Here is a 13,497-nt window from a genome sequence, read left to right as displayed (position 1 = left end):
TAATCAATCGTATTTTTCGCATTAATACTCACATGATGACAAGGCTCTTCATCATCACGGATAATGCAATGCAGACGTACCAAATACAAAAATATCAAACCTTAAATTCAATTTTTTTTCCTGATTAATTAGGTTGATTAACAATAATTAAGATGTCATTTTCCTAGTCATTCATTAATAATGGGAGAAATGACATTTGTCATCCCGTAATTTAGGCCCTTTATACTTTTGGTTCAATTGATTACGTAATTCTAACTTTTGATTTCACAACTTTTAAAATGTAATATTTTTGGTGTCATGTTATCTTTTCTTTAAATATTTAACGGAAATGGCCATGTGATTGTTAAGTAAATAGGATGAAAAGTGAGAATTTTATTACCAATGGATGAAAAGTATAAAAGCTCTAATGACAATGTACTAAACATATGGCCTTTTCCGTTAAAATAAGAGTGTCATAGGATTAAAAATGCTTTTTAGAAGTGATGGAACTTAAAGTGAAAATCTCATAACTAATTGGATAAAAAATGAAAAGAGCATTAGGTTGCGGGATCAAAAGTATTATAAGCAAATGAGAAGTAGATTGAGGTCTCGTGTCCTAGAAATTGTGAATTCGAGTCCACTAGTGTATGTGTTTATCTACTTCTACAATAATTTATTGTTTCTTTATCTCATTTGAATGTATTTATTAATTTTGAATTATGGATGTATTGAACTAGCCATTATATTTGAATATACTAGCCGTTATGGTACGCAATCTCTGCGTGCATATAATAAATAATTATATTTTAAAATATAATACGAATAAAAATAAAATATACAAACCAAAACATCACATTTAGATAAATAAATAAATAAAATAAAACTAATTTGGAGATATTATCTACATAAAAAAAAAAATAGTTTGAGTAAAATTTTCATGTTAGTATAAATAGATAATACAAATTATATAGATGAGGAGAAAAATTTGAGTAGATGTGGTTGAAAATACATAAGAACATTTTTGGTAATTTAAAAGTTTGGTGTCACGGTGTAAGTAATCGCTATTTGTGAGTGAAAATAGAGTTTTCTTTTTGTAATAGTCGTCATGGCACACCGTCCCTGCGTGCATATAATAAATAATATTTTTACGTTTTAAGATATATTATTAATGAGAAAATATGTATAAACCAATACATATATTTTTTAAAAGGAAAGAAAGAAAGCAACAAAAAAAAAAGAAAACCAACTTAGGAGTATTATTGGCATAACAATAAAATTGGTGTTGCAGTGTCATAATCGTCATTTGTGAGAGGAAAAAAAAAAGCCTTTTTTTTATATAATATAGATATAGATTAAATGATTGAATTGCGTAGTTTAAAAAGGAAAATAAAAGAAGGGAAAAATACATTTTGCCCTCTGTGTTTTGTGCCCCCTTCTATTTTGTAAAACTCAATAAAAAATTCTCATTCTGTTAACAATTGACGAGAAGTTGCATGAACGCATAGGTGGTGCGCTTGGTTGTTTGTTTATGTCGTTTTGGTCAACATTTTAGGTCATTTTGGACAGAAATGCCCTCTATATGTCTACATAATAGAATAAGATTTTTTTGACTTGTTTCGTGTACATTTTTTTGCCATTAGACTAAAATATTAAATAAATTATATTTAAATTTATTACATTATAGAAATTATATCTTATTATTTTTTATTTTAAAAAATATTAGAATACCAAAAAGATACATATTTAAATACATTACTTTTTTATTTCAAAATTTCTTTAAAATATATTTATAAATATAGAATACCAAAAAATAAAAATGTACTAAATCTTATAAAAAATAATTTTAATATACTAAATTTCATTTTTCAAATTTAGGTTAAATATTTTTAATGGGTGTATTTAAAAGAAAAATGAATATTTTAAATAATGTACTAAATTTTATAAAAAAAAATATTTTATGTACTAATTATAATACTAACTATAATTAATAATTAAGTCAATTAAAATGCATTTTTTCCCCCTTTTCCACCGAAAACTTTTCTCTAAGTTTTCAGCGTCGTCCCGACAAGTCTTCAACCGTCAGTAGCACCATTCGAATTCTCTTTTAAAAAAAAAAAGAAATTATATTTTTAATTTGAATTTTCGTCAATTGAAGAGATTGGCTCAAACCAGAATGGTCGAATTCATTTGTGGTGGATTCAAAATGGATACCATACGTCCACCCTTTCAAAACTATCACATAACTCGGAGAGTGGACCTTAAACTACAACACGTACGCGAAAAAAAAAAAAAAAAAGAAGAAATGAATTGATTGGCCCCGACAGGTTCGATAAAGAAGGTAGTGAAGACATGTCGTGAAACAGGAAATACAGAAAATGACTTATTGGGCATTAAATGTCATTTATGTTTTTAATACTACAACAAATACCTTAAATGCTTTGAAAATATAAAAACCCAATTTTTCTAATTTACGAGGTTAACAACATCAACAAAATTACATCACTCCATTAATCTTTACTATAAAAAAAATACATAATATTAATGATTATTTTAAAATTATCGATAAAGATATATGTAGAATGAAGATAGTTTTAATCTTGTTGCTATATAATTATTAATAACGAAGATTGTGTTTATAATTGTCATTGTAAATAATTAAAAATACATTTATAATGACAACACAAAGTATAATAAATTAATAATAATAAATAATTAGTAATACTAAATTGTCATTATATATTACTTATTATTTCTAACGACAACTTAACATGTAATTTTTTTACAATTAAATTTTTCGTTGCTAATCCTCAAAAAGAAAAAGGGAAAAAATTCAATGCATTGAGTGGTGTGTCCATAATTTAATACATTATTGTTAATACGCTTTAGAAGAAAAATAATAATTTTTTCTAAAAAGTAGTTGAAAAAATAAAATAGGTTGCTAAAAATTACTTTTCTCCCCTTTACTATTTTTTTGTAGAAAACAATTTTTTCTTTATAATTGCAGCTTTATTGCTGTAAATCTATTACCATACATATATTATATTGTGGCCGCGTCTGTATCCTAAAATATTAAGAAGTTGTTGGTTTTCGTATTGTATCGTGTCCGTGTTGAATTTTGTGTATGTAAATTATAGTTATACATACAATGTGATTAATTATAGAAAAAGAAGGTTATATATATATATATATATTATTTTCCCAAGGTAACGGATCAAGGCAAGGCAAGAAACAAAGCACGTAATAGCATTATAAAAATAATTAATTAGATAAATTCACACTTGAAAGTCTAAATGTAATACGATGATGATGCACATGACATGACACCAAGAGAGAGAGAGAGAGAGAGAGAGAGAGGAGACAGAAAAACAAGAGGATCGATCCTCAGAGATAAGCCACAAACTTCAAGGCAACAAAAAACAATCAAACAACCTCTTCTAACTTGTGTTTATTAATAAATAATTACGGAAATGCTGTCCAAAATATCCATAATGTTGGTGAAGGGGACAGATTTATGAAAGAAGAGAAGTGAAGACTGTGAAGTGAAGCACATGAGGTGAGGGTGAGAGAGTGATGAATTAGCTGCTGAATATTAAAAAGAGGAAAGAACAGAGGAAAAGAGCAGCAGAACCAATAAAAAGAAAAGGCCAAACACATGTGGATGAGTAAGTGTCAGCAGCCCCCCATGTGAGTGTGTGGACTGAAAGTGAAAGCACTGTGTGTGTGTGTGTAATGGAGGTACCCATTCAACTGCTGTCAGCACCCATGTGCCTCCCCCCTCCCCCCACCCCATCTCAAAAGAAATCGAAGTATGCGACAAAGGGACTCTCCTAAAGTAGACTTTAATCATCATAGCACCATAAAACACCACCCTTTTTCTTTTCTCAAACTTCTCTTTTTCTTGTTTATACAGTGTGTGTGTGTGTAATTGCAACTTTACTTTTTACTGGTTTCTTGATGTGATATGCGATGATCATTCAGCACTCGAGGCTTTTTCACAGCATCATCCATGAAAATCCTGCTTTTTTTTTACCATCCATGCATTTCTCACCCGTTTGGGATTCTGTAACTTTTGCCTTTTGATCTTTTTTGTTGGGGGGTTGGGGGGTTGTGAAAGATAAGAAGAGACGAGAGGTAAAATTTCTATTCTATAATAGTAAGAGTTAATATAGTAGGTTTTCTTTGTTATATGATGTTTGTGTTCTACTGTGGTCCAGCACAAATAACTACAGAGAGGGTACAAAATGAACAAAGAGAGAGAGACCCCACTCTCATAAATCAGTTCATCTGTCCTTTGCCCATGCATTATGTATTTGTTGTAACTTCTAGTAGTAGTAGTAGTAGTAGTATGGTATTGGTGATGACAATAGTCCTCATGAGATTTTTCCTTACACATCTTTTGCTTCTGTTGTTGTGGGTATGGTTTGGCTATACAGCTACATGACCTTTTTTACTTCCTTGTATATGCTAACTCAAACTTTCTGCATCAACCACAATGTAAAAGGGCAAAGCATCAAAAACCAAGAATCTTGAGCAAGAACTTTGTGATAAAAGCATTATACTCTTCAAGAAGACTAGTGCTCTTACCAAGCTATGTTAATTCCTGCTTGCTAGCCATTATCAGCTCTGACGCCCTACATTTCGATGGCTTCTTGCCCAGAAGAAAACCTGGATGTTGTCAATATATATCTAAGTTCTTTAGGTGTAACTTAGCAAAGGATATCGAGTGAAAGCAGCATTATAATACCTTGGCATCTGAACGTAACATGATTTGAGAGAAGCCATGCTGAGGGGAGAACTGCAGGGCGGCCCAGGGGTGGTGTTGTTAGAGGATTTGATTGTTACAGGTGTGCGATCATCAGCTGATGCTGAAGTTTGGGAGAAAACAGTGTGATGTTCAGCAGCTGATTTTGTAGGAGAAGCAAAGAGATTATCAGGAAGGATATGCTCCAAGCTGCTTTCATGTCCAACAGAACAAATATACAATCAGGAGGCCAGATACGGATCAAACTGGTTAAGTATAATTCAGGAAACCAGTCAAAATTCCTGGAAGAAGAGTTGTATTTTCCCTTTAGCCATTTATAGATTTTTTGGCAAGGAAATGGATAAGCAAAGTCTAGAATTTCCTCCAAAGCGTAATCCCATACCTTTCAGGGAGATCAGAGTCATCACCATGAACATTCTGCTGCTTATTCCCACCAACAACGTTGTCAGTAGAAGACTCAGTTCCTTCTGGCACCAACTTCTGATCTACAGCAGCAACTTGAGACTTAGCTGCTTCCTGGTTACCATCAAACTCTGCAATAAAATCAGTAAAAGAAAGAATAAGAACCAAAAATGAAAGAAAGCTATTTATTGAAATTCCATTTTAAGGTATAACACTCTAGGTCTCTATGTTCTGGAAAAGTAAAGCAAAGGTGATCTTCTGAGCTAACCTTCTGAATTTTCTTGGTTAATTGCATCAGAAGCAGCAACAAAATTTTGATTCATCAATAACTGAGACTGTCTTGGGGAGGAAATTGAAATGCCCGCCCGCAAGCTTGGAAGAAAATGATGATTATTATGCTGATTTTTCAGGTCCATTAGTTGTAAATTCATCATCCTTCGACCTTGAAGTTCAATAGCATGCTGTAACTCTGCCTCCTGTTCCAATTTTCTTCTGAGCATCATCTCTTGTGTACTGAACAACATTCTAGATCCTGGATAAAAGACAAGGAGATTCAGCTAATAAACTCATAAATTCACTTGATTCTTTGAGTTAATTAAGCTTACCAAAGGGGAGATCGATGTTATGATCTCTAGAATCAATTCCCGAAGGGCTTAAGCAAGCTGAAAACTCCCCTCTCTCCAAGTGTTGTTGCTGCTGCTGTTGTTTCCTACAATAGTTCAACAACAATAGTATTGCAATTAGCAGGAGAAAAATCAGCAAACATCACAACTGACCAATATAAAGAGTGCACATAGTACTTGTCTGGGATTTTTCCTTTCTCCTTGTAAGGTTTGACAAGCACACGAGAATCACACACAAAATGAGGGTTTCCTTTTGCAAGAATCAGCTTAACAGTCTCGGCGTAGACGAATGTCACAAACCCAAACATTCGCTTCTGCTGATAAGGGATCCTAACATCTTGCACTGGTCCGAACATACTTCAAACCAGGTTAACAAAAGCATTGTCAGTGCATATCGGAGTAGCAATTTCAGTGTCGAAGTTTGAATGAACTTCTGATCAATTACCTAAAATAATTGGATACATCCTCTTCCTTGAATGTACTGTCAGCTGGAAACGTCAAGTAAATCTGTCGGGAGCTCGAATTCACACCACCCATCAAACCCATTGACGAAAAGTCACTCCTGCATGTTGATAAATTTTAAATTTGTGAAATTCATCACCCAATACCCATCATTGATACAGCAAACCTCATGATCTAAGAATGCACCAGATCGCAGATAAGATATCACATAGAACCAATCAAGACCCAATAATGCTAAGACAATCACAACCCGACTACCAACATAATAATCGGAACGGAGAAGAAAAAACCCAATCTAAATGGTTGAAAATAACAATATACACTACCTTCCACTGCTCATCATACGATGATATGGTGTGGATGTAAAAAATTTACAACGAACACATAAATTAAAGAACACATCGCGAATGAAGAAACATCATCACAGAATTACTGCTTCCCAACCAGCATAAATCACAAACCCATAATTGTAAACCAAGAACGACAAATAAGAGCAGAAACACGCACAAAGGTCATTTCCGTAATACAATTGCAGATAAGTACACATGCATAATGCCACAGCTCACAAGAAACAAGAAAATTATGCAAAAACAGAAAAAAGAAAAGAAAAAGAAAAAGAAATGCCCAGAATTCCTTTTAACGAAAAGCTCTAAACTTTATATACTTCCAGGAACAGTTAAACTTTACATAAAGTAAAAAGTAAAAGGTAATTCCCCAAAAAGAATTACCTCGGATGCTCATTCAGTAAATCCATGTTCTTGTTGTAAGCAAAAGGATGGTGACCTCCGTAAGCCATAAGTGCAAACCTCTGCTGCTGAAGAGCTTTCACTCTCAACAACTCATCAAATCCAGAAGAATTCTTGCTTGGAGACCCCACCTCAACTGCTTCACCACCTCCAATTTCACTGTGCAAGAACTTGCAAGCACTCCCATTCTTGCAAAAACCCCTTGCGAAATACATGCAAGGCCTCCACCCAAATCCACTCCCATTACTACCTCCTTCCTCAAGATTAGACAGAAATGCAGCATCATTCACTGAACAGCTCCGCCTGTGAAATGGGTGGTGGGGGTGGGGGGAGGAGAGGCTGCTGTTCACATCCTCGCCATAAGGGAAAACCAGAGAATCACTTCTCCCACTTGGACTCATTATTGGATCCACCATGGAGTCATCAAAAAAGGACAGCTGATCTTGAACTTGAGGGTGCCCACCACCACGACCACCACTCAAGAACTCATTTCCAAACTCATTGCCGCCATAAAAGCTCAAGCCTGATGAACCTGAACCGTTGTTACTACTACTATTAGCACCAGCACTAGAACCATTGAGTGCAGCAGCATAAGAGAAAGGTCTCGGACTGCTTCTTTGGAAAGCAGCAGCAGGTGAAGATGGGTTGCTCAAATGGAACCCATTATTTGGTATCAAGATTCTTGGTGAACTTTGAGGAAAAGGGTTGTTTGTTCTCATGGGATTTGAGAGAGGGGTTGAAGGGTTTGAAGAAGGGCTACTCGAAGCAAGCCCCAAACAGGCCTTAGCTTGGTTGATGTAAGACAGCAAAAGGGCTTCAGGGCCAAAGGCTAACCTTATCATCTCCTTCTCCCCTTGGTCTTGTATCAGTATATAACCCATGATTTTTGAAGCGTTCTCCGGATCCAAAGCTTGGATCCTTGACATCACTGCTTTAGTAGCCTCGTATGTATCCATGGGAGACGGTTTTTCTTGGTCTTTCACTTGTAAATTTCGATGATTTTCTCAAGACGGGGTGTTGACAAGTAGAGTAGTAAAATCCAGTATGACTTCCACTGCCACGAGGGGCTCTCTTTTTCCCCTCTCACAAGAGAGAAATGAGAGAGAAACAAGAACACAGGGTGAGGGTTTTTAAGTAGTTTGTAAAAGAGTGACCTTTTGAGAGAGAGAGAGAGAGAGGAGATGGTGTGGTGATTCTTGGAGGGGTGTGTTAAATTTGGGGAATTATTATTAGGAAGGGAAGGTGGCTAAGATTTATCCATGTTGTAAAAGGTAATGATGAGTTGGTGCTTATATTTGGGTAATTATTACATTCCTTGGAAAATAAGGGGGGGAGGGGGAAACCAACAAATCTTTTTTATTACTATTTTTTTTTAAAATAAAATGGGTGATCTTAAATACAGTCAACATGAGTCGGGCAGGACGTTATTCGCAAAATATAGAATCCAGTCAACATGAGACACTGCTATCCGCATAATGTAAATCATAAATTACTTACTCACTATATACAAATTACTCATTAGAACGCTCTTTATATCCCCACAAGAAATTAAATTCGTAATTATCTAATTAAAATTAGTCAACATGAATCAGACAGCACATTGTTATCCGCATAATGCACATCATAAATTGCTTGCTAGCTACTTATATAAATTACTAGTTAAAATCGTTTGTATATCAACAGAAGAAATGAACCCATAATTATCTAATAAAAAATAATCCCTTCTTATGGATTGAATCAACAAATATTGATATATATAAGAGAACAATCTGACCATTAAGCAAAGGAGGAAAAAATGGCTTTTGGATTGTGTATTTTTTTCCAGTTGTTCCAATGTCTGGCTGCTGCCCTAGCAATAAGAGGTGGAGCAGTTCATTTTTGCAGGAGAATGGTCAAAGCCAAGAGTGCCCAACAGGGCTGCATGAGGCTGGGGGGTAGATGGGGTAGGTGGCGCTGGACGAGAACATAGTTAAAAAAATAAATTAAGAAAATAATTTTATTTTCACCTCCAACCTATGATCTATTTCACTCATATTAGGCTCGCTCCTCATATTTTGGTGATGTTAGGACGAGTAAGAAAAAAGAGGCCTCCTAACCAATAGTTGATTTATAATTATAAATTTTTTTATTATAATTTTAATTGATCGATGTCTTAACAAATAATATGTTATATATCAAAAAATAAATAAATAAATAAGCACAAGAAAATAGCAATATGATAACGACTAAAAAATATTACTAGTTCAACTTACAGACTTTGATAGCCTTAAGTCAAGTAGAAATAGTACCATCCAAGTAAAAGCTCCAACACCCAATATAATTGTGGTGGAGAAGAAAATCGAACCTCGAAATGCTATATAATGAACGTATGTTACCTGCAAAAAAGTCAAGGTAAAAGAAAAGTTATAATTCATTTCTAACAAAAATCTCAAGAAAAGAAAAATGCAGTCAGTATATAATAATTCTTCTTCAATTTTTCCAATTCTTATTAAAATAGGCAATGACTTTGTTCATTCTCAATTGACTTAATATGTAGCACCCTCAAACTACAATACGATATAAATAAATCATTTCAAAATTTTCATTTTTCTTTTTTAATAAATATAATATTTTCAAATATAACTTTGGTGTGCATAAAAATAGGTTGGCCCAAACAGACCCAAAAGATCCAAAAAGAAGAAAGAAATAAGAGGCTCGTAACATTTTAAATGGCCTAAAAAGATCTAGCAAACGTCCTTGACGGGTGCCCCCTAAAAAGGAGACAAGTGTGTGGCCTTGGCAGGTGTCCCCTATAAAGCAAACAAGCGAGCGGCCTTGGCGGGTGCCCCCCAGAAAACAGATGGTTAGTGGCCTTGGCAGGTGCCCTAGAAAACAGATTGGTAAAGTAAGGAAATTGAAGTCATTCCCATTTCATTTGGCCATTTAGAGATCTAAAGTCCAAGTCAAGCCCACCAATCGATGATGAGAACCGCCCATTAAAAAATTACCAGGTCGGTCCAAGAGAGAAGCCCAATACATTAAAAAAAAAATTATTCATACATGCAAATTAAAAATAATAATCGTTTTCATAGGAAAACTTCTGAAAAAGAAACTTAAACATGAATTCAACAATAAATCAATACACCATCTAAAATCTATAACATAAAGTTTAAAAATCGATCCAAATTTCAAATTTACTGAAATATCGAAAATTGTATACAATATACTAAAAACATTATGTATGGATATGTAACATAGTTTATCTAGCATAAATATAGTATTAATATAGATACAAATATGAATACAAAATTGTTGGATTATACTACATAAATAATTAAATAAATATAAATATAAATACTCGCTTTCAAATTGGTGAAAAACAGATTTGTTGATGAATATGCCTAATTCCTTCATATCTGACTAAATATATGGTTGCATTTGGTGGATTTTCAATTAAAAATAATTTTGACATAAAATTCATTTAGAAATTAAGATGAGAGTAATCATTACCACAAATATATATATATATATGCTATAATCAATTAAGGAAATTATTAATATTGCACTTTCCATTAATATTTACTTATCAATTAAGTATTTCTACAATTAAATAAATTTTAAATTCTAAAAATTCACTATTTGGTCAAAACGGAAGGATTTTGGGTCAAAAAACCCTTCAAATATATTACAATGGGCTCCTTTAATATTTGTTATAATTATAAATATATACTTATTATTTAAAATATTATAAATGCCTCTGGGATTAACGGTCTTGTAACAATTATTCCCTTATAATGAGTTGTTCTATCATGAGAGGGTATTTGTTAGGCATTCATTAATTTTAAGAGATATTTATAATTTTTCAAAGAAAAAAAAGTATTTATAATTATGACAAATTTTAGAGAAGTTTATTGTAATTTACCTTAACTTTCTTTCTCCCCAAAAATACGAAAAGTAGTCATTAATTTCGAGCAACAAAACTCTTAAAACAAAATTGTTCTTAACTTTATACATTCTAGCCAATTAAGTTTAGCTCAATTGGTGAAATTAAGGCCACATGATCTTAGAGATCATGGATTTGAAAAAAAGAATTTATACATTCTAGAAATAATGCAATACTAAGACCTAAAATTATATAAAATAATATATATATATATATATATATATATATATATATATATATATATATATATATATATATATATATATATATATATATATATATATATATATATATATATATATTGAGGCAATCCAAATAAGCGTTCAGTAAGTGCATATTTGAATGACCTTTTTTCAGTAAAAAAGAATCTTAAATGTTAAATAAGTTTTTTTAATGGGAAGAACAACTTTAAATAAATTTACAAATGTTTATATAAATCCAAAAAACTAATTACATTTTATTCCAATATATTATTATTTATGTTATTTAAATTTTGATAAATGTACAATAATTTATCGTGGTCCAAGAGACATATTGATTTTTTTAAAATATATTAGTAACATATTCAAATTTATTTTTATATATATTAATATTTTTTATAGTTGATTGTTATCATACTTATTTTTCAGTATTTTATAATTTTTTATACTTTGAAATTTTAATTATATATTTTATTATTTTTTAAAATAAATAATTCCGTCGACCTAGGCACAGGAATCTATACTATATATTCTATTTTTGTAGAATTCTCTAAAAATATTTCTACAAAAAATGTATATTCTAAAAAATTAAAATATTCTCTTGGCAAAAATTTCAAAATTAAATAATACCAATAATGAATTTTTGCAACTATTTTCATATATCCTTCCTATATAATTCCATCTCCAACGAAAACTATATTTCTTTCCCTCTACCTACCATACATTAAATTACTTTCATTATTGCAATATTAAATAAAATAAATAAATTAAATGTCATCTATCAATAACCATCATAAAATTGTTCCTCATCCCATGATTTAATACCACTAATAGCAAATCAACTCCGTGATACATGATTCCAAATTTTATATTATTCTAAAATGCACCGCCAATTACATTGATACTTTTTTTTTTTTTTAAATATAAGTTTCATTAATAAAACAAGATCGTACAGTACAACAATGTTCAACTGGTGATTTCTCCCTCGACAGGCCAAGGAATACGCCATAATTTATATAATGCACATGAACTAACAAAACGAGATAAATTAACGCTGATAATCATCTGTCTAATATTTTCCACAATAATGGTGGCCATGATTCTCGGTGGTCACTCCTTATGCTCCAAGCGTCTCAAATTTCGTTCCCTCCAAATGTTGTAAATACAAGCAGCAAGGAGTGCACGATAAGTCAAGTTAATGATATGTTTTTCTCTCCATTTCCTTGCAGCCTACTCAACATCCCGTGGCCACTCTCCACTTACATTGACACTTCTTGAGATTAAGTCATAATATATGTATACTCATAGTCTTTTATAAAATTATAAATACGCTCTTAAGATTATAGTTATAAATTACAAATATATCCACTATTTAGAGGCGAAACTTACACAAACACCTCTCAGGGGATATAGCTGTAATTTTGTGAAATATAGTAAATATTTGTGTATTTTACCCTAACTTTAGAAAATATCAATATAATTTATCCTATAATATGATCAAATATAAATTTTTAGAATAAAAATTCTCTGAATTCACATTCATTCTCAAACGAGAACCACAAAGGTAGGTATATGTCTTTTTTATAAAATATATATATATATATATATATATTAAACGCATGATTTAGGCACTTTAATCATTCAACCATAAATGCTTAGCAGGGATCCTCGTACGTGGTGAATAACCAAATTTCAATTGAAATAAAATTTTTCGTTGATTTGAAATTATTAATATACTGAATTAATATTGTAAATTTAAATATGTTAAATAATATAATGAGCTGTATTCTATAAAAAGAAAAGGAAAATAATTAGAACGTGCTTCGATGGATTTTTATATGCCTACTTGGCTTTATTTGAAAATTTCTCATCAACATCAAATTTTATCTGCCAGAGTTTAAATGAACTTGAAGAATCAATAAAGTCTTAGGATAATAAATCAATAAAAATGAATATAAAAATAAAAATAAAAATTATTGCAAAAAATCCTTCCAGACGAGCTGAGTAAACCCTGCCCGCTTTGCTTAATGGCCTATAACCCATGACCCATCTTTAGGGGTGGGGAGCCCAAATTGATGTGTCGGCGAAGGATTTTAAGTTTGTCACTTACATAGAAAGTTAACATAACTACAATGTTCTTTAATTAATCTAAAATATCTCAAGTACTAACTTCTAATTTCTAATTTCTACACAATAAATTTCGATTAAAATTTTATATTTAAATCTCGATTTGAGTTTTTTTTTTTTGTCGATTTTGGAATGTAGTGTAGTGTGTACTCGATCAACGTCTTATTACGCGATGTATTGTTCCCTCTGATTTTGTACAAGGCTCATAATTTTATTTTGAAAATATCCCTTACTAGCTAAAGTAGATCGTAGGGTTCATAAACTACTCAAACTC

The 13,497-nt window shown here is 31.8% G+C and overlaps 1 protein-coding gene across 2 annotated transcripts; it reads right to left on the bottom strand.

The window, feature by feature from the left end:
- Nucleotides 3,968-8,213, bottom strand: LOC105163642 (zinc finger CCCH domain-containing protein 46). 2 transcript variants are annotated; one of them, XM_011082067.2, is made up of 9 exons: nt 6,957-8,209; nt 6,212-6,328; nt 5,944-6,123; nt 5,749-5,852; nt 5,412-5,675; nt 5,124-5,274; nt 4,724-4,930; nt 4,564-4,644; nt 3,968-4,457 (listed from the first exon to the last, which is right to left on the bottom strand). In XM_011082067.2, the coding sequence occupies exons 1-8, from the start codon at nt 7,928-7,930 to the stop codon at nt 4,611-4,613; spliced, it is 2,031 nt and encodes a 676-aa protein (XP_011080369.1). In that variant the 5' UTR covers nt 7,931-8,209; the 3' UTR covers nt 3,968-4,457; nt 4,564-4,610. The 2 variants fall into 2 exon arrangements, 1 of the variants encoding a protein (XP_011080369.1); XR_002287325.1 differs by lacking the exon at nt 3,968-4,457 and having other exon boundaries at nt 4,588-4,644; nt 4,724-5,022; nt 6,957-8,213.

Source organism: Sesamum indicum, linkage group LG6 (genome assembly GCF_000512975.1).
Source record: "Sesamum indicum cultivar Zhongzhi No. 13 linkage group LG6, S_indicum_v1.0, whole genome shotgun sequence".
Taxonomy (NCBI): Eukaryota; Viridiplantae; Streptophyta; class Magnoliopsida; order Lamiales; family Pedaliaceae; genus Sesamum; species Sesamum indicum.
The sequence above is the reverse complement of the archived record's forward strand: the minus strand, read 5'-3'. Positions and strand labels throughout refer to the sequence as shown.